At 36.2% G+C, this 22,244-nt stretch overlaps 2 protein-coding genes across 4 annotated transcripts in view; both read left to right on the forward strand.

The window, feature by feature from the left end:
- ak1 (adenylate kinase 1) overlaps positions 1–22,244 on the forward strand; it is a 227,115-nt gene that overhangs the window by 145,080 nt on the left and 59,791 nt on the right. The gene's annotated exons all lie outside the window — the stretch shown is intronic.
- gpsm1b (G protein signaling modulator 1b) overlaps positions 1–22,244 on the forward strand; it is a 57,795-nt gene that overhangs the window by 4,858 nt on the left and 30,693 nt on the right. Inside the window, exons 1-3 of one of the 2 annotated variants that reach the window (XM_077213909.1) lie at positions 11,684–11,979; positions 20,173–20,394; positions 20,479–20,614. In XM_077213909.1, the coding sequence (XP_077070024.1) occupies positions 11,828–11,979; positions 20,173–20,394; positions 20,479–20,614 (510 nt within the window). In that variant the 5' untranslated portion in view covers positions 11,684–11,827. Of the gene's footprint in view, positions 1–11,683; positions 11,980–20,172; positions 20,395–20,478; positions 20,615–22,244 lie in introns of those variants that run through there. The other variant, XM_077213910.1, reaches the window with a different exon arrangement.

A 22,244-nucleotide genomic window follows, 5' to 3' on the forward strand; every position in this document is an offset into this window, starting at 1 on the left:
TCCTACTCGTATTTACACAGATGCATATCCATAAAGATACATTAAACTCCCCATAATTCGCACCTTCATAGCATGAAAATACTGTATTTCTGCCCGTTTCACTCGTGTGACATTACTTTCAGCTAATAAAGCTGTTTTTGGGGGTGTTCTTCACCCCTTCATCACATTTCTCAACACACAGCCCTCCTCAGATGATTTTTAGTCAATGCATGAATAGTAGAAAACAGATGAACACTATCTGTGCCTGAGTTCTGATTGGATGATCGAGGCAGATGTTTGTACATGTCTAAATCCGGCTCTGTGTGCATTGGTCCTTTTTGACCAGAAATACCCCATAAATTTACTGTGAACAGTTTCAAATCCTTCCAATTTTTAGCACCAAATGTGACGCAAACTTGGATACTAGAAGTGTAAATCTTTAAAAACTTTAGTCCATTTGTTCCAGCCCGACGTGGCTTCGGTTGGGTATTTTATTTGGCCAGTGCACTGGAGTTTTGAATCCTTGGCTTTGACTCTATTTAACTCTTTTTCATCTGAACGGAACAGGGTTAATAAACAGTGTGTGAGTAGCAGTGTGCAGAAAGCAACCAATAGAGCGAGCCGCTGATGAGCATGTGACACGCTCTGATGATGTCACTGCTGACACATGACCTCGTTACCCTGAGCTCAACAAATGCTCTTTTAATGATACACTCGTCCGCGCCTGTCACGCTTTTGTTCTTTTGTATACCCTCCTGAGACCCAGAAGTTTTATTTTATGTAGTTTTTTTTCACGTCATCACATTGTGTAGAGCATAAGAAACAAATGCTAAAAAAAAAAACATTTTTGATTTTTGACAAAATTATATTTAATTAATATGTTGTGCTATGTCCTCTGTAGTGACAGCATTAAAAATAAAATTACATGTATAGGCAAAAACAATGTGTTTTTTTTTTATTCACCAATCAATTTTTGGGTTTCATGATTTTTTTTAAGCAAAATTTGTATAAAGATGATTCTCAACTATGTCATGAAAGATATAACTGAATGATATACCATTTTACTTCATGCAAAATGTGGGTAAAAGGGCCATAAATGAATTTCCCCATTCAATAGACTGTATCTACACACTGTATCTAATTTGCATATTAAAGTGTTCTTGTGGCAACATGTAATACAACAAGAAGTGTAATAATGGGAGTAATTTTAATATTAATATCTAATATTTAATAGGAATATTGATGTATAATTTATTTCCTTATTCATTTGTTGTGTCCCAAAAGGGCTGATAAACATGATTTAAGTGCATGTATGAAATCAAGGCCCAGTTCTGTAACAAAAAGTCATATTTTGATTTAAACCCCCATAAAGTTTTCCTGAGACTTTTCCGAAAAGTAGAAAAATCATATTCTCCTTTTTCCATAAGAGTGCTACATTTGATCACTAAATTAAAACTAAACATATTCAATGCATTCTGAAAATTTGCACATTAGACATACTTCCAAAACTTTCTTTCATTAATAGTTGGTAGAATGCGATTGCAAACTAATGCTTTTAAACTTGACAGTAAACAGCAGCTGGGTTGTGAGTGTGTAACCAGATTTCCATCAGTACTCGGCTAATAACTAATTGCTCCACTTTAATCCTAGTTGTTCCTAATCTCATTAGCTGTAGTTCTGGATTAACCAGCGAATAATCCTCGAGACCATTAGAAAGAGCAGCTGTGAGACAGTGTCTGATTAATCAACCCAAGCAAAGTAGAATTCAGACTTATTTACATTCACAGAATAGCCTGCTAAATTTCTCAACACTGCATAAGTATCTGATACTTGTTTTGCCTGTAAGTGTGATGAAGACACTCGTTGTGAAGCGTTAAATATTCATGCAGGATCTCGGCCTTTCGCTTAATTGAGGGACTGAGGTTTGACACGCACTAGACGGATGTCTCACACACACTTACGCTGCTGAGATCAAACGTGTGCATGTCGGGGTAACGATGGCCTTTTTGTGACACACACTTCCTGCACTGCATGACCTGCTAAGCCTCTCAGTGTGTGCCACACACACACACACACACACACACACACACACACACACACACACACACACACACACACACACACACACACACACACACACACACACACACACACACACACACACACACACACGACATGAACAAGAGTGCTACTGCCTGTGGGCTGCAATCACACACAGACAAACACTTGCTCTATCAATAAACATGAAGTTCATTTCAAGATACTTTGATTACATGGATCAGGTTTTTTCAACAAATCCGTTGAGTAAAATGACTCGTTCGTGCAGCTTGTTTTACTCCTTAATGAATCAGTGTTTTTGGAACAAATCATTCGAGTGAATGACTCAGTGACTCGTTCGTGCAGCTTGTTTCATTCCTGAATATATCAATGTTTTAGAACAAATCAGTCGAGTGAATGATTCAGTGACTCGTTCGTGCAGCTTGTTTCATTCCTGAATATATCAATGTTTTTGAACAAATCAGTCGAGTGAATGACTCAGTGACTCGTTCGTGCAGCTTGTTTCATTCCTGAATATATCAATGTTTTAGAACAAATCAGTCGAGTGAATGACTCAGTGACTCGTTCGTGCAGCTTGTTTCATTCCTGAATATATCAATGTTTTAGAACAAATCAGTCGAGTGAATGATTCAATGACTCGTTCGTGCAGCTTGTTTCATTCCTGAATATATCAATGTTTTAGAACAAATCAGTCGAGTGAATGACTCAATGACTCGTTCGTGCAGCTTGTTTCATTCCTGAATATATCAATGTTTTAGAACAAATCAGTCGAGTGAATGATTCAGTGACTCGTTCGTGCAGCTTGTTTCATTCCTGAATATATCAATGTTTTTGAACAAATCAGTCGAGTGAATGATTCAGTGACTCGTTCGTGCAGCTTGTTTCATTCCTTAATATATCAATGTTTTAGAACAAATCAGTCGAGTGAATGATTCAGTGACTCGTTCGTGCAGCTTGTTTCATTCCTTAATATATCAATGTTTTAGAACAAATCAGTCGAGTGAATGATTCAATGACTCGTTCGTGCAGCTTGTTTCATTCCTGAATATATCAATGTTTTTGAACAAATCAGTCGAGTGAATGATTCAATGACTCGTTCGTGCAGCTTGTTGCATTCCTGAATATATCAATGTTTTTGAACAAATCAGTCGAGTGAATGATTCAATGACTCGTTCGTGCAGTTTGTTGCATTCCTTAATATATCAATGTTTTTGAACAAATCAGTCGAGTGAATGATTCAATGACTTGTTCATGCAGCTTGTTTCATTCCTGAATATATCAATGTTTTAGAACAAATCAGTCGAGTGAATGACTCAATGACTCGTTCGTGCAGCTTGTTTCATTCCTGCATATATCAATGTTTTAGAACAAATCAGTCGAGTGAATGATTCAGTGACTCGTTCGTGCAGCTTGTTTCATTCCTGAATATATCAATGTTTTTGAACAAATCAGTCGAGTGAATGACTCAATGACTCGTTCGTGCAGCTTGTTTCATTCCTGAATATATCAATGTTTTAGAACAAATCAGTCGAGTGAATGATTCAATGACTTGTTCGTGCAGCTTGTTTCATTCCTGAATATATCAATGTTTTTGAACAAATCAGTCGAGTGAATGATTCAGTGACTCGTTCGTGCAGTTTGTTGCATTCCTTAATATATCAATGTTTTAGAACAAATCAGTCGAGTGAATGATTCAATGACTCGTTCGTGCAGCTTGTTTCATTCCTGAATATATCAATGTTTTAGAACAAATCAGTCGAGTGAATGATTCAGTGACTCGTTCGTGCAGCTTGTTTCATTCCTGAATATATCAATGTTTTTGAACAAATCAGTCGAGTGAATGATTCAATGACTCGTTCGTGCAGCTTGTTTCATTCCTGAATATATCAATGTTTTTGAACAAATCGGTCGAGTGAATGATTCAATGACTCATTCGTGCAGCTTGTTTCATTTCTGAATATATCAATGTTTTTGAACAAATCAGTCGAGTGAATGATTCAATGACTCGTTCGTGCAGCTTTTTTCATTCCTGAATATATCAATGTTTTAGAACAAATCAGTCGAGTGAATGATTCAATGACTCGTTCGTGCAGCTTGTTTCATTCCTGAATATATCAATGTTTTAGAACAAATCAGTCGAGTGAATGATTCAATGACTTGTTCGTGCAGCTTGTTTCATTCCTTAATATATCAATGTTTTAGAACAAATCAGTCGAGTGAATGATTCAATGACTCGTTCATGCAGCTTGTTTCATTCCTGAATATATCAATGTTTTAGAACAAATCAGTCGAGTGAATGACTCAGTGACTCGTTCGTGCAGCTTGTTTCATTCCTGAATATATCAATGTTTTAGAACAAATCAGTCGAGTGAATGACTCAGTGACTCGTTCGTGCAGCTTGTTTCATTCCTGAATATATCAATGTTTTTGAACAAATCAGTCGAGTGAATGATTCAGTGACTCGTTCGTGCAGCTTTTTTCATTCCTGAATATATCAATGTTTGAGAACAAATCAGTCGAGTGAATGATTCAATGACTCGTTCGTGCAGCTTGTTTCATTCCTGAATATATCAATGTTTTTGAACAAATCAGTCGAGTGAATGACTCAGTGACTCGTTCGTGCAGCTTGTTTCATTCCTGAATATATCAATGTTTTAGAACAAATCAGTCGAGTGAATGATTCAATGACTCGTTCGTGCAGCTTGTTGCATTCCTTAATATATCAATGTTTTAGAACAAATCAGTCGAGTGAATGATTCAATGACTCGTTCGTGCAGCTTGTTTCATTCCTGAATATATCAATGTTTTAGAACAAATCAGTCGAGTGAATGATTCAATGACTCGTTCGTGTATGGAGCTAGAAATGTGTCTTTATTACATGCGAGAAAATAAATGATCTGAGAGAAGAAAAAAAAAGTTTGAGAGAAAAAGTTATCACACTGATAGCAAAAAAGCATTTCATGAGAGAAAAAAGAATATTTGAGAGAAAAAGTTTTCATACCAATAGCAAAAAATAATATTTGAGACTAAAAAAGTTTTGAGAGAAAGTATTTTCTCATAGAACATAAAAAAATATAAATTTGAAATTTTTAAAATTATTTCTGAGAAAAAAAATCTCTCTCAAAATACTTTGAAAAAAATCTCGAATATATATTTTTTGCTATCAGTGTGAAAACATTTTCTCTAAAAATAAAAAGTGTTTCTCTCAAAACGCTTTTCTTTGCTCTCGATGCAATTTTTTGCTCTCGTGTCAGGATTTTGCTTTAGCTGTGAAAATTGTGTCATGGGCGGGGCCACGTTCTTTTTTTCCTATTGGAACGTTCCTATTGGCCAGTCGGGTGAGCATCGTCTTGTCTTAGGAGTCGAACTGAATCATTACACCATTGTTCGCGTTCGGTTCACCTAGATAGATGCCGTCTCTGCAGATGATGACACACACACAACTCGATGGGTAGCTGGCTGAGCAAGTTCAGCATCACTGAAGATTACACATTAAACAATAGCACTCATGCAAGTTTACCTAGCATGATGGCTAATTAATAATTAGCTTTACTAGCGATTAGCAAGCTAATAATATAATACACATTCATTCATGAATATGAGTGCTATTTTTAATGTTTAATCTTCAGTGATGCTGAACTTGCTCAGCCAGCTAACATCCAGTTGTGTGTGTCATCATCTTACCCAAACATTGGAGTGTCCGTGCTCGACTTAGAGCTTAGATCAGGCCCAAAAAATCAAGCCCGATCCTACCCGAGCCCGTGCACGTTGTGTCCGAGCCCAGCCCGACGCATTAACAATAATTATGAGCCCGAGCCCGATTTAAACCCGAGTCCCGACCATTTTAATACGTGGGTCGTTATAACTGACGTTCTCAACTACTTTCTATGTTACTTTCTCCTCCTCCTCTGTTCTGCACCTCCAAATACTTTCAAGTTAGCCTACGTGTCGCCATCATACACATCAGCATAAATGCTCCTGATAAATTATGTGTTATTAAAGCATTAACACACAAACCACTGTTATAACATAAAATCAAGCAGCTACTGAGTGCATGGTTTGGCATTACTGAATGCGCGCAAAGTGCGCTCCCTGAAAAATCCCTAAAGCTGACATCAGTTCATCGCGATCTCACACATCTCTGTTATTATCAATGACGCTGACTGCACAATGCATCTTTCATAATATATACACTTTGTTTGTTATAATTAGAGGATTTGCCAGCATACAGAATTCAGCTCTGAACAAAAAGTCCGTTTTGAGCAGTGAGGGGAGACTATCTTAAATGCTTCTGATTGGCCATTGCGTTCAAGAAATCAACACATATGTCTGTGATTGGCTACATCGCTCAACGCTGCAAACATGTTATAAAACAAAACTCTGGCCTGTAAATCATTTGTATTTTGTTTTAGTTGTTCTTGTTGTTTTTCTGCAACAGATGAATAAAAATGTATTAGTTTTTATGTTTTATTCATAGATATTTCTAGTTTGCGGGAGTCCCACAAATCGTTTTATTCTCCCGGAACCCACACACACAGAGTGACTGCATTACAGCCATTACAGCCCGAGCCCGCGCTCGCACTCGGCCATCAAACCTAGTCCCGCGCCACACTCTCTTGCGTTAGGAGTGCACGTCTCTAGATCAAAAGCCCGGCCTGGCCCGAGGATGGTGACGGGAAATATCGGCCCGAGGTCGGGCCTGGGCTCGGGCAGAGAATCTAAACTCTAAGGCAGAGACTGCATCTATCTAGGTGAACCGAACGCGAACAATGGTGTAATGATTCAGTTCGACTCCTAAGACAAGACGATGCTCACCCGACTGGCCAATAGGAACGTTCCAATAGGAAAAAAAGAACGTGGCCCCGCCCATGACACAATTTTCACAGCTAAAGCAAAATCCTGACACGAGAGCAAAAAATTGCATCGAGAGCAAAGAAAAGCGTTTTGAGAGAAACACTTTTTATTTTTAGAGAAAATGTTTTCACACTGATAGCAAAAAATATATATTCGAGATTTTTTTTCCAAGTATTTTAAGAGAGATTCTTTTTCTCAGAAATAATTTAAAAAAAAAAATTTTATGTTCTATGAGAAAATACTTTCTCTCAAAACTTTTTTTAGTCTCAAATATTATTTTTTGCTATTGGTATGAAAACTTTTTCTCTCAAATATTCTTTTTTCTCTCATGAAATGCTTTTTTGCTATCAGTGTGATAACTTTTTCTCTCAAACTTTTTTTTTTCTCTCAGATCATTTATTTTCTCACATGTAATAAAGACACATTTCTAGCTCCATATTCGTGCAGCTTGTTGCATTCCTTAATATATCAATGTTTTAGAACAAATCAGTCGAGTGAATGATTCAATGACTCGTTCGTGCAGCTTGTTGCATTCCTTAATATATCAATGTTTTAGAACAAATCAGTCGAGTGAATGATTCAATGACTCGTTCGTGCAGCTTGTTTCATTCCTTAATATATCAATGTTTTAGAACAAATCAGTCGAGTGAATGATTCAATGACTCGTTCGTGCAGCTTGTTTCATTCCTTAATATATCAATGTTTTTGAACAAATCAGTCGAGTGAATGACTCAGTGACTCGTTCGTGCAGCTTTTTTCATTCCTTAATAAATCAATGTTTTAGAACAAATCAGACGAGTGAATGATTCAATGACTCGTTCGTGCAGCTTGTTGCATTCCTTAATTGAACAGTGTTTTTGAACAAATCTGTTGAGTTAATTATTTAATGACTCATCCACACAGCTTGTTTCATTCCTTAATATATCAATGTTTTTGAACAAATCAGTCGAGTGAATGATTCAATGACTCGTTCGTGCAGCTTGTTGGATTCCTGAATATATCAATGTTTTTGAACAAATCAGTCGAGTGAATGATTCAATGACTTGTTCGTGCAGCTTGTTTCATTCCTGAATATATCAATGTTTTTGAACAAATCAGTCGAGTGAATGATTCAATGACTTGTTCGTGCAGCTTGTTTCATTCCTGAATATATCAATGTTTTAGAACAAATCAGTCGAGTGAATGATTCAATGACTCGTTCGTGCAGCTTGTTGCATTCCTGAATATATCAATGTTTTTGAACAAATCAGTCGAGTGAATGATTCAGTGACTCGTTCGTCCAGCTTGTTGCATTCCTGAATATATCAATGTTTTAGAACAAATCAGTCGAGTGAATGATTCAATGACTTGTTCGTGCAGCTTGTTTCATTCCTGAATATATCAATGTTTTAGAACAAATCGGTTGAGTGAATGATTCAATGACTCGTTCGTGCAGCTTGTTTCATTCCTTAAGATATCAATGTTTTTGAACAAATCAGTCGAGTGAATGATTCAATGACTCGTTCGTGCAGTTTGTTACATTCCTTAATATATCAATGTTTTTGAACAAGTCAGTCGAGTGAATGTTTCAATGACTCGTTCGTGCAGCTTGTTTCATTCCTGAATATATCAATGTTTTTGAACAAATCGGTTGAGTGAATGATTCAATGACTCGTTCGTGCAGCTTGTTTCATTCCTGATTATATCAATGTTTTTGAACAAATCAGTCGAGTGAATGATTCAGTGACTCGTTCGTGCAGCTTGTTTCATTCCTTAATAAATCAATGTTTTAGAACAAATCAGTCGAGTGAATGATTCAATGACTCGTTTCTGCAGCTTGTTTCATTCCTGAATATATCAATGTTTTTGAACAAATCGGTTGAGTGAATGATTCAATGACTCGTTCGTGCAGCTTGTTTCATTCCTTAATATATCAATGTTTTTGAACAAATCAGTCGAGTGAATGACTCAGTGACTCGTTCGTGCAGCTTGTTTCATTCCTTAATATATCAGTGTTTTTGAACAAATCAGTCGAGTGAATGATTCAGTGACTCGTTCGTGCAGCTTGTTGCATTCCTTAATATATCAATGTTTTTGAACAAATCGGTTGAGTGAATGATTCAATGACTCGTTCGTGCAGCTTGTTTCATTCCTTAATATATCAATGTTTTTGAACAAATCAGTCGAGTGAATGACTCAGTGACTCGTTCATGCAGCTTGTTTCATTCCTTAATATATCAATGTTTTTGAACAAATCAGTCGAGTGAATGATTCAATGACTCGTTCGTGCAGCTTGTTTCATTCCTTAATATATCAATGTTTTTGAACAAATCGGTCGAGTGAATGATTCAGTGACTCGTTCGTGCAGCTTGTTGCATTCCTGAATATATCAATGTTTTAGAACAAATCAGTCGAGTGAATGATTCAATGACTTGTTCGTGCAGCTTGTTTCATTCCTGAATATATCAATGTTTTAGAACAAATCGGTTGAGTGAATGATTCAATGACTCGTTCGTGCAGCTTGTTGCATTCCTTAATATATCAATGTTTTTGAACAAATCAGTCGAGTGAATGATTCAATGACTCGTTCGTGCAGTTTGTTACATTCCTTAATATATCAATGTTTTGAACAAGTCAGTCGCGTGAATGTTTCAATGACTCGTTCGTGCAGCTTGTTTCATTCCTGAATATATCAATGTTTTTGAACAAATCGGTCGAGTGAATGATTCAATGACTCGTTCGTGCAGCTTGTTTCATTCCGGAATATATCAATGTTTTTGAACAAATCAGTCGAGTGAATGATTCAATGACTCGTTCGTGCAGCTTGTTTCATTCCTGATTATATCAATGTTTTTGAACAAATCAGTCGAGTGAATGATTCAGTGACTCGTTCGTGCAGCTTGTTTCATTCCTTAATAAATCAATGTTTTAGAACAAATCAGTCGAGTGAATGATTCAATGACTCGTTTCTGCAGCTTGTTTCATTCCTGAATATATCAATGATTTTGAACAAATCAGTCGAGTGAATGATTCAATGACTCGTTCGTGCAGCTTGTTTCATTCCTGATTATATCAATGTTTTAGAACAAATCAGTCGAGTGAATGATTCAGTGACTCGTTCGTGCAGCTTTTTTCATTCCTGAATATATCAATGTTTTTAAACAAATCGGTTGAGTGAATGATTCAATGACTCGTTCGTGCAGCTTGTTGCATTCCTTAATGAAACAGTGTTTTTGAACAAATCTGTTGAGTAAATTATTTAATGACTCTCCACACAGCTTGTTTCATTCCTTAATATATCAATGTTTTTGAACAAATCAGTCGAGTGAATGACTCAGTGACTCGTTCGTGCAGCTTGTTTCATTCCTTAATATATCAATGTTTTAGAACAAATCAGTCGAGTGAATGATTCAATGACTCGTTCGTGCAGCTTGTTGCATTCCTTAATATATCAATGTTTTAGAACAAATCAGTCGAGTGAATGATTCAATGACTCGTTCGTGCAGCTTGTTTCATTCCTTAATATATCAATGTTTTAGAACAAATCAGTCGAGTGAATGATTCAATGACTCGTTCGTGCAGCTTGTTGCATTCCTTAATATATCAATGTTTTAGAACAAATCAGTCGAGTGAATGGTTAAAGTACTCACTCACTAATGGTTTACTGATGTAATGTGCAGAAAGTGTCAGTGGTAAATCCCGACAGTCTGACGAGGATACAAACAGTTCTGAGGGAATGATGTTGGGCCAATCAGATTCGAGGACTGTAACTAACCGTCGTATATATGTTTGATCTTTAACTTTTGTGCCATTTGTAAACCGCAGTCATGCCAGTCAAGAAACATGATTTATCATTTCCTCTTTATCATCTGTTATCAGAGATATCCTGGTGGTTTTGTGATATATACATCTATAATCAACATCAGATCAGTTCTACTCGCCTAAAAAAAAACTTTTAAATTAGTCGCATTTAGTTAAAGTCACCCCGTAGTCAATAATTTTATCCCTTAAAACTCATCTTTGATCACCAACATGTTTTTTCCCATGGCTTGAATGTAACTCGACACCCTTGCCTCATTTAGTATACACGTTTTATGAATATGCAAATGAGCCCCACCTCCACTCACTCACTCACTCACTCACTCACTCACTCAGAGATCCACTCGTTGACGATCACACGTTGATCTGATTGGTTACAAGGTAGTTTGTGACGTCAGAAACACCAGCGATTTCAAAGCGTGTTTTTGAGACTGTCTTTGGTTCACTGCAGTTTTAAGCAGAAAATACTCAGCAATGCTGTCGACTTATGAATTTACACATGGTTTGTCTCAAAGCATATTAAAAACACCACATAGACACATAAACAACATTAAAAGCAGGATTTCCACCACAGGGGGACTTTAAATAAGTCGCATTTAGTGTGTTTTATGTTTTCCATATATTTTGAGACAATCTAATTCTCTCAGAAAACGCGTGCATATTCATTTCCAATACCAAGCCTTTAAAATGATATCAATACTATATCTTTATGTCTCTGTGCAGTGACTAGAGGTCTTGGTTCATTGGGTCAGCAGGGACAGGATTATCTGGCTGTGTCCTTCAGGAGAATTAGTGCAGTCGTTCGGCCGGTCAGTGTTTCTGTCTCGGTGTGTGTTCATGGATGCGTTTCTTTGATCCTAATGGATATGTGGAGTTGAGAAGGAAAGGTCAACCAGAAGTTGTTTAACACTTAAAAACCGGGATTTCAGCGAAGCTTGATGGTGCTTTTGGAGAGTCCAGCGTTCCTGTTCCTCAAGCCTGAGATCGATCTGCTTGTTTTGGTTATTAACATAAGATATCATTTGAAAGATGATGCTCGGGTTACAGCTAAATATTGAAACGCGTTGAATGTGACCAGTCCGGTTTTAATCTACAAAACCTCCATCATTGTGACTCTTAGGTGTTTTGTAAACTGTGGATGATGTCGACTGAAGCGTTTCCCTTGAGCGGGGCTCAGATGGCCATGTGTCGTCTGGTTCATCGCGGTCCTAGACCTCGGGTCACGCTGAGACCTCTGAACCTGGAGCTCGGGGTGTATGTTGAGAAGACACGCTCCAAACCGAAGTGCAGGTACACGAGGACCAAGCTAACTTTCTCAGCAAGTCTCTCTCAAAGTTATGAATAAACCGTAGTTACGTTAATAGAACATTAGTTCAAAGCTATCTGGACTCAAATGTTCTCAAAACGTTAGAACAAAAACATTCAGGGATGCACGATATATCAACATCGGCTGATATATGTTCATTTATAATGTTATCATTATCGGCCTGATAAGAAAAATTGTCTGATATATTAAAGCTGATAAATAATGGATTATATCCTTCGGATTATTAGCTGAGACACTTCAGATGTGCACTGTTCAAGATGATGGTTTTGAATATGATTGCAAAGGAAAATACAGTTCAGTGCAAGTCTGTCATTTAGGCTAAAAGTTATAATAAGAACATCATTATAATTGTGTGTTTGCGACATGGATTTTATTGGTGAGACTTTTGTTTTTGCAACCAGGCTCTCAAAAATTATGTAAAAATGTTGTTATCGGTATTGGCTAAATGTTTCATATCGGTGCATCCCTAAAAACATGATTTATACATCGTTCATGGAATTGTTTAAAAATGTTTCAGTTGGAACTTTTTTAAATGTAACGACTCGTTTCGGAATGTTCAGAGAACATTCAAAAGTAACGTTTCCATAATGTTTGAAGAATGATGAAATGGAATGTTCCCTTCACCACGAAATAAAACTTTTACGAAACATTTAATTATGTTTTCATAACCTAGTGGGAACATAGAACAGATATGTTTAGCTGGGTTATTATAATAATCCAGCTCATTTCAGACTGAGTTGATCAATCTGCACAAACTCAATATAGATGTATATTATAGTATATTATCTGCTCTGTCATTCATCACTCTGTTGATATCAGCTTTAGTGGGGTTTAAAAGACAATCAATACGGTAATGTTAATATACAATGGTAGAGAACAGAATTGAGCTGAATAATGACACAAACTCTTTAACATCATCACTGTTATTGAACTGATTTGAATCATGAATTGGTCTGAATCACGACACTATTGTCGTCTGTAGTTCTGTTTTAAAATTCAATTTGTTGATTATAATAATTGATGAATTTTATTGTACAACATTAGCACTGTTATTTTCCTGTTTAACTTTAAACACTTTGTATTGTTTTAGTGCTATAGACTTGACTTTTCTATTACTGATGCTCATATTTAGGGTCTGAGATGTGAAATATTAATGGCACGTTCTTGACATAGTAAAATGAATGTACTAATCTCTCAGATGTGAGGCTGCCACCTAGAAACCACTCATATCGTTTCAGAAAAATGTAAAAATCTTGTGGTTTTTCTTGCTTCAGAGAGGAAAGAAACGTCTCTCGGTATAAAACAAAGCAGAGGTGGATGTGGGTCCATCTACTTCTCAGGCCAACATTTTTTCTGACCGCAGAACTGAATAAATCTCTCTCGTCTACAGCAGCCAAGCCAAAACCATGAGCGTTTCAGACATTAATGGAAAAGAAGCTCTTGTCAAAGCATGGTTAGATATAATTGCTTTCAGACCAATGAAGCTCCGAGAGCGTGATGGAAATATGTTTTATGTCTAACTGTAATGAGAATGCAAGACTGACCGAAACAATGCAAACACTCAAAGCCTTGAAACTTATATAGTGTGAGGAAATGCATAACCAATCAAACAAAGAGGAAAACAAACAAATATTCGAAAATTCCACTCATCGATATCCATGAAATAAACACTTTTTAGACCACCGAATATACATAAGTCTTAGTTACTCAATTTCAGTGGTTTTACCACAGACCGTATTAAGCCGTATAACTGCCTGTACTGAATCCGGAGACAAACAATAACAAAATAATCTGACTGAATATCATAACAAAAATATTTCATTATACCTTTAGCCTAGCTGAATTCTGCACAGTGTCAGATGTGCCAATCAAAATGTGACTTTGCGAAACAGACTGTCCAAAAATGTTGCTATTTCTTCATCAAAATCCTTTTTCACATTTATCCTGACTGAGAGGACAGACTATATAAAAGAAGTCTCTTCTGCTCGCCAAGGCTGCATTTATTTGATAAAAACAAACAAACAAACAAACAAACAAACAAACAAACAAACAAACAAACAAACAAACAAACAGTAATATTGTGAAATATTATTACAATGTAAAACAGTTGTTTTCTATGTGAATATATAGTAAAGTGTAATTTATTCCTGTGATTTAAAGCTGAATTTTGAGCATCATTACTCCAGTCTTCAGTGTCACATGATCCTTCAGAAATCACTATAATATGATGATCAAGAAACAATCATGATTTTTATCAATGTTGAAAACAGTTGTGTACAATTTCTTTTTCAGGACTCTTTGATGAATAGAAAGTTCAAAAGAACAGCATTTATCTGAAATAGAATCTTTTGTAACATTATACAAAGTTTTGGGTCAGTAAGATACATATATATATATTTTTTTTTTGGGGGGGATAAAAGAAATCAATACTTTTATTCAGAAAGGATGCATTTGTATTAGCTTAGAATGAGCAGTTTCTACACACACCGCGGGTTCCCGATCATTGAAATGCGCCGACATGTTTCTACGGTGGCCCTAAACGGACAAACGCGTTTCGTTACTATGTTGCTCTTCGTGCAAGGAAGCAAGCTTAGTTCAGCGAATAAAACACTGACACAATGATGAACAAGTAAGAATAATAATCGAAATAACATATAGTTTTGCTGAATAATTAAGTAAACATAATTTCTTAATTTATCCCTGTAAAGAAACCTCATTGCTGAACTGCTACTCTCTGCTGTCTCAGACGACGACATCACTTCCTGTCGCCCACCGTAACTTTTGTTGGTTGCAATTCGTAACCTCACCACTAGCTGCCGCTAAAAATCACACACTGCACCTTTAAAGTTCTATTTAATTTATTTATAATAGAATCTTTTGTAACATTTTTAAATTATAATGTTACAAAATATATTTCAGATAAATTAAATAGAACTTTCTATTCATCAAAGAATCCTGAAAAAATTAATTGTACACAACTGTTTTTAACATTGATAATAATAATCATAAATGTTTCTTGATCATCAAATCATCATATTATAGTGATTTCTGAAGGATCATGTGACACTGAAGACTGGAGTAATGATGCTGAAAATTCAGCTTTGATCATTTAAAATGTTCACATAGAAAACAGCTGCTTTAAATTCTCATAATATTTAACAATATTATTGTTTTTTTTATTACAAAAATGCAGCCTTGATGAGCAGAAAAGAGTTCTTTTAAAAACATAAAAAAATCTTACTGATCCAAAACTTTTAAATAGCAGTGTATATATTATATTACATATTGTACAATCTCTAGGACACATTTCTCAATACTTTAATTAATTTCTCACTTTTGAATGACTCTTCACACAGGGATCACGACTGCAGTCTATGTGGGTTAAACTCTGGATCTTTTATCATTACTTTGGCACAAAATGCATTCAACAGCAACATCCTTCAAATTACTTGAATTCTTTCCTCACTCAGACACAAAAACAGCCAAAACTCCCTGAACCCGCAGTCCAATGTTCCTCTAACGTTTTTAAATGTTGCTACTTGTTTCAGAATGATCAGAGTAGGGCTGCGACAAACGATTATTTTGATAATCGATTAATCTAACGATTATTAGAACGATTAATCGACTAATCGATTATTTCACAGACTAATCAGTAAGTTTGAAACGATTATTCAGCTTTTTCAATTAGTTAAAACATTGAGTTAAACATATTCTTACTATAATATAAAAAATTAAAATCAGTTCAGCTTTTGAAATAGTCGTTTTAATGAACTTTGAGCCAACTAAACAGGTCATTCTCTTTAAGTTTTCAGATTTCGGTCCAACTCAAATCACACACAAATGCTCTCTAAGCATTGTTGAATAGGCCCACTGCTTTTCTTACAACTGAAACAGAAAAAGGGACATTTACTTCAGGACACAGAGAATGGTAAAATATTAATCTGCAAACCATTATTATAAGTATAAAATTACAATCTTTTTTTTTTACATGACAATTGAGCTGACAGAGACGTTCTCATTCACCTTTTAATTTACAGTATGAAAAAGTAACTGCCATGATATTCTTCCTAACTTCTCCTTTTGCAAGTCATGATTATGGAACAAAATACAGGCAAGTGATAAGACTATAATACCTAATAGTGTTACAATAATAAAAACAGCCCTGACTCCTAAGCTCGATCAAGCTTTATTTTATGCAAAATAAATCATCACATTATTCCTCTGTAAGTGCTCAAACGTGCATGTTGTGCTCCCGTGAAAAGCAAGTTCCGCCTTGCATGTATTGCACACAACAGCATTCTTGTTTTGAAGTTTTGTGAAACTTTCCCAAACAAACCTTGCTGGTTCGGATTCGTTTGCACTCCGTCATAATTGGCGCTGTTTTTTCTTTTACCAATAGCATTTGTAAGGGCTGCATTACACTCTAGCGCTACAGTGGCGTATCGGTCGAATTGCGATATTGCACGCCCTTACATTAGGTCACGTGGGATCAAACGACTACTCGACAACAAAGATATTTGTCGACAATTTTTTATTGTCGACAATGTCGACTAATCGTTTCAGCCCTAGTTCAGAGAACATTCAAATGTAACACTCAAATGTAACACAGAATGGAATGTTCCTTGTGTTTTCTCACACAGTAATTCTTATTTTGGGTGAAATACACAATACATATTGGCCCTCATTTATCATTCTTGCGTAGAAACGGGCGTATATGTTGGCGTAAGATTATGCTTACACTCCTCTCACCGCCTGATTTATGAAGCTGTGCGTACCTTTGAAATCCAGGTGTACGCAATACCTGCCCTTGATAAATGCCGCGGCTGAAACGATCGTCATTAGAATAACACGCCACTATATATTCAAGTCTCCGCTTCCCCCACGCCCTCATTTTACGCCATGGACACACGGAAGACGGCAAAGAGGAGACACTTCTCTGGAGATCGAGACCATCACCATCATGAAAAATTATTATTAAATCAAACAACAATATTGTTGATGATAAATTCAAAGTTAATTGTATTTTTTTTTCAAAACGCTATAAATCCATCCATTTTTTGTCTAAAAAAACAACAACAAGAGAACATGCAACATATAATCAGGGACTCATACTGTAAATTAATATAAATTAAATAAGTGCAACTGCATGAAATAAATAAAAGCCAAACAAAATAAATAGTAAAATAAATAAAATAGTAAAAATAAAATAAATATTTCCAATGTCACGTTCCAATATTGTCCACCACATAAAACAAATAATTTAAAAATAACACACAGATACAGTCCTTAAATACAACAATGTTAAAAATACATTCAAATCATTTAGTAACACATTTAGGCTTATAGTAATTTGTGCCGAACTTAGAAAAAAGTAATGATAACAATATTCAGGCCTACTATTAGGCTACGTGTTGTAGCCATTAACTAAGTGCATTTAGTTTCATATTTGTTAAAAAATAATAATGTTATTTTTTCCCCATCTATGTTTATTATGAAAAGTGAACATAGGCTAAGATAGGATGCGCAATATATCGGGAGACATGCTCAGACATGATTTTGGCCACTTAATTAAGTTTTGTTTTGTAGAAAGCCTTTCTTTAAAGTGAATTTCGTTTTGTATAAATTGTATCTTAATTTTAATATTTTTTTCATCAACCAATTGCCTGGATTTAATAAATAAGAAGCAAATAGCAGACAATATAATCATGAGTCATGACATGTAGGCGCGGGCGCGGTCCCTTGCATTGCACGTGAACTGGAGCGCATCTCATCACAAATTAACCGAAACTCAGTATATGCCTCATAGACATGAGAAATATATCTATAAAGAAAGCTTGAAATGTCTTTAAACGAAACAATTATAAACGAAAAGAAATAGGCTACTCTCTCTATAGGCGCGTTCACTACGGAGATGGTGATCATCAATTTCATCTTTGCAGACACAACACTAGTTTATTAATAGAAATAAAATACAAATTTATTTTTAAAAATGGCGTTTATCGCGTTTTGGAAAAGAGCTCCTCATATCTTTTAGTTTGTCAGTGCGTTTTGTGGTGTTAGGAATTGTTTTTCTGCGCATTTCCGCACTAACTCAAAACGTGCGTACATGTACACCACCTCCTGACCTGGCGTAGGATTTGAGCGTGCCGTACGCCAACGTCAATATTGATAAATATCAAAGTCACCGTGGTTTTGGGTGTACGCCAGGTGTACGCTGGAAATTTGGTGTATGCACTTTTGATAAATGAGGGCCATTGTCACTATCCACGATACATATTGTTGCATTTTTGTATTGCGATATATTGTGACATGATATATTGTTACGCCCCTACTTAAATGTAACACTCAAATATAACACAGAATGCAACACTCAAATGTAACAAAAATGCAATACTCAAATGTAACGGAATGTAACACTCAAATGTAACACAGAATATAACACTTAAATCTAACACAGAATGCAACACTCAAATGTAACACTGGATGTAACACTCAAATGTAACGGAATGAAACACTCAAATGTAACACTGGATGTAACACTTTAATCTAACACAGAATGCAACACTCAAATCTAACACGGAATGCAACACTCAAATCTAACACAGAATGCAACACTCAAATCTAACACAGAATGCAACACTCAAATCTAACACGGAATGCAACACTCTAATCTAACACAGAATGCAACACTCAAATCTAACACAGAATGCAACACTCAAATCTAACACAGAATGCAACACTCAAATCTAAGACAGAATGTAACACTCAAATGTAACACTGGATGTAACACTCAAATTTAACAGAATTAAACACTGGATGTAACACTCAAATATAACACAGAATGTAACACTCAAATCTAAGACAGAATGTAACACTCAAATGTAACACTGGATGTAACACTCAAATTTAACAGAATTAAACACTGGATGTAACACTCAAATATAACACAGAATGTAACACTCAAATGTAACAGAATGTAAAACTCAAATCTAACACCGAATGCAACGCTCAAATGTAACACTGGATGTAACACTCAAATTTTACACAGAATGAAACACTCAAATGTAACAGAATGTAACACTCAAATCTAACACAGAATGTAACACTCAAATCTAACACAGAATGCAACACTCAAATGTAACACTGGATGTAACACTCAAATGTAACACAGGATGTAACACTCAAATGTAACAGAATGTAACACTCAAATGTAACACAGGATGTAACACTCAAATGTAACGGAATGCAACACTCAAATCTAACACAGAATGCAACACTCAAATGTAACGGAATGCAACACTCAAATCTAACACAGAATGTAACACTCAAATGTAACACTGGATGTAACACTCAAATTTAACAGAATGAAACACTGGATGTAACACTCAAATTTAACACAGAATGCAACACTCAAATGTAACGGAATGCAACACTCAAATCTAACACAGAATGTAACACTCAAATGTAACACTGGATGTAACACTCAAATTTAACAGAATGAAACACTGGATGTAACACTCAAATTTAACACAGAATGAAACACTCAAATGTAACAGAATGTAACACTCAAATCTAACACAGAATGTAACACTCAAATCTAACAGAAAATGCAACACTCAAATGTAACACTGGATGTAACACTCAAATGTAACACAGGATGTAACACTCAAATGTAACACATAATATAACACTTAAATCTAACACAGAATGTAACACTGGATGTAACAGAATGCAACACTCAAATGTAACACTGGATGTAACACTCAAATGTAACAGAATGTAACACTCATATGTAACAGTGGATGTAACACTTAAATTTAACAGAATGAAACACTGGATTTAACACTCACATTTAACACAGAATGTAACACTCAAATCTAACAACGAATGTAACACTCAAATCTAACACAGAATGTAACACTCAAATCTAACGTAGAATGAAACACTCAAATGTAACACTGGATGTAACACTCAAATGTAACAGAATGAAACACTCAAATGTAACAGAATGAAACACTCAAATGTAACACCGGATGTAACACTCAAATGTAACACTGGATGTAACACTCAAATCTAACATAGAATGAAACACTCAAATATAACACTGGATGTAACACTCAAATGTAACAGAACGTGATGTTCCCTGTGTTTTCCAGGATGGAATCCTCTTGTCTGGAGCTGGCGCTGGAGGGCGAGAGACTGTGTAAAGCGGGTGATTTTAAAGGCGGTACAGCATTCTTCGAAGCTGCTGTTCAGGTGGGAACCGAAGATCTGAAGACCCTCAGTGCCATCTATAGTCAGCTGGGAAACGGATACTTCTACCTGAAGGAGTACGGGAAAGCGCTGGAGTACCATCGGCACGACCTCACACTCGCTCGGTGAGGACCAACAACTGATAGAGTCAAACTAACCTTTCAGTTTCATGCGGCATTGAAAATAAACCGAGTTGCATTTTAATCTAGGACGATCGGGGATCGGATCGGAGAAGGGAAAGCCAGTGGGAATCTGGGAAACACTCTGAAGGTTTTGGGTCAATATGATGAAGCAGCCGTGTGCTGTCAGAGACACCTGGATATTTCTCAAGAACAAGGAGACAAGGTGAGAAAACCATCCTCATTACAGCTGACTGGAGATTGAGGAATATTCATCAGACGGTTAATGCATTAGGGCTGTCAAAAAAAATTGAATTTCAAATGCAAAAACGGTGCATTCGAATTTTTGGTGTGTCTAAGACATGATGATGACGTAACCGAAGCGGTTTGTTTCTGTGGTAACACTTTACAATAAGGTTCATTCGTTAACATTAGTTAATTTGTTGACTAACAATGAGCAATAGATTTGTTACAGTATTTATTAATCTTTGTTAATGTTAGTTCATAAAAATCCAGCTGTTCATTGTTTGTTCATGTTAGTTCACAGTACATTGACTAATGTTTACACATACAACCTTTGGTTTTAATAATGTATTAGTAAATGTGGAAACTAATATTAACTAAGATGCTGTAGAAGTATTGTTCATTCTTAGTTCATGTTAACTAATAAACCTTATTATGAAGGTTACCTTATATAGATGTAGTGAGTAGAAGTGAGTGTGTGTGTGTAGGAGAGTGTATATGTAGATGTAGTGAGTAGAAGTGTGTGTGTGTGTGTGTGTGTGTGTGTGTGTGTGTGTTAGTGAGAGTGTATATGTAGATGTAGTGAGTAGAAGTGTGTGTGTGTGTGTGTGTGTGTGTGTGTGTGTGTGTGTGTGAGTGAGAGTGTATATGTAGATGTAGTGAGTAGAAGTGTGTGTGTGTGTGAGTGAGAGTGTATATGTAGATGTAGTGAGTAGAAGTGTGTGTGTGTGTGTGTGAGTGAGAGTGTATATGTAGATGTAGTGAGTAGAAGTGTGTGTTTGTGTGTGTGTGTGTGTGTGTGAGAGTGTATATGTAGATGTAGTGAGTAGAAGTGTGTGTGTGTGTGTGTGTGTGTGTGTGTGTGTGTGTGTGTGTGTGTGTGTGTGTGAGAGTGTATATGTAGATGTAGTGAGTAGAAGTGTGTGTGTGTGTGTGTGTGTGTGTGAGTGAGAGAGTGTATATGTAGATGTAGTGAGTAGAAGTGTGTGTGTGTGTGTGTGTGTGTGTGTGTGTGTGTGTTAGTGAGAGTGTATATGTAGATGTAGTGAGTAGAAGTGTGTGTGTGTGTGTGTGTGTGTGTGTGTGTGTGTGTGTGTGAGTGAGAGTGTATATGTAGATGTAGTGAGTAGAAGTGTGTGTGTGTGTGTGTGTGAGTGAGAGTGTATATGTAGATGTAGTGAGTAGAAGTGTGTGTTTGTGTGTGTGTGTGTGTGTGTGAGAGTGTATATGTAGATGTAGTGAGTAGAAGTGTGTGTGTGTGTGTGTGTGTGTGTGTGTGTGTGTGTGTGTGTGTGTGTGTGTGAGAGTGTATATGTAGATGTAGTGAGTAGAAGTGTGTGTGTGTGTGTGTGTGTGTGTGAGTGAGAGAGTGTATATGTAGATGTAGTGAGTAGAAGTGTGTGTGTGTGTGAGAGTGTATATGTAGATGTAGTGAGTAGAAGTGTGTGTGTGTGTGAGTGAGAGTGTATATGTAGATGTAGTGAGTAGAAGTGTGTGTGTGTGTGTGTGTGTGTGTGTGTGTGAGTGAGAGAGTGTATATGTAGATGTAGTGAGTAGAAGTGTGTGTGTGTGTGTGTGTGTGTGAGTGAGAGAGTGTATATGTAGATGTAGTG

This window comes from Siphateles boraxobius, unplaced genomic scaffold, assembly GCF_051911475.1.
Source record: "Siphateles boraxobius isolate OS27281-9 unplaced genomic scaffold, OSU_SipBor_1 67, whole genome shotgun sequence".
Classification (NCBI taxonomy): domain Eukaryota; kingdom Metazoa; phylum Chordata; class Actinopteri; order Cypriniformes; family Leuciscidae; genus Siphateles; species Siphateles boraxobius.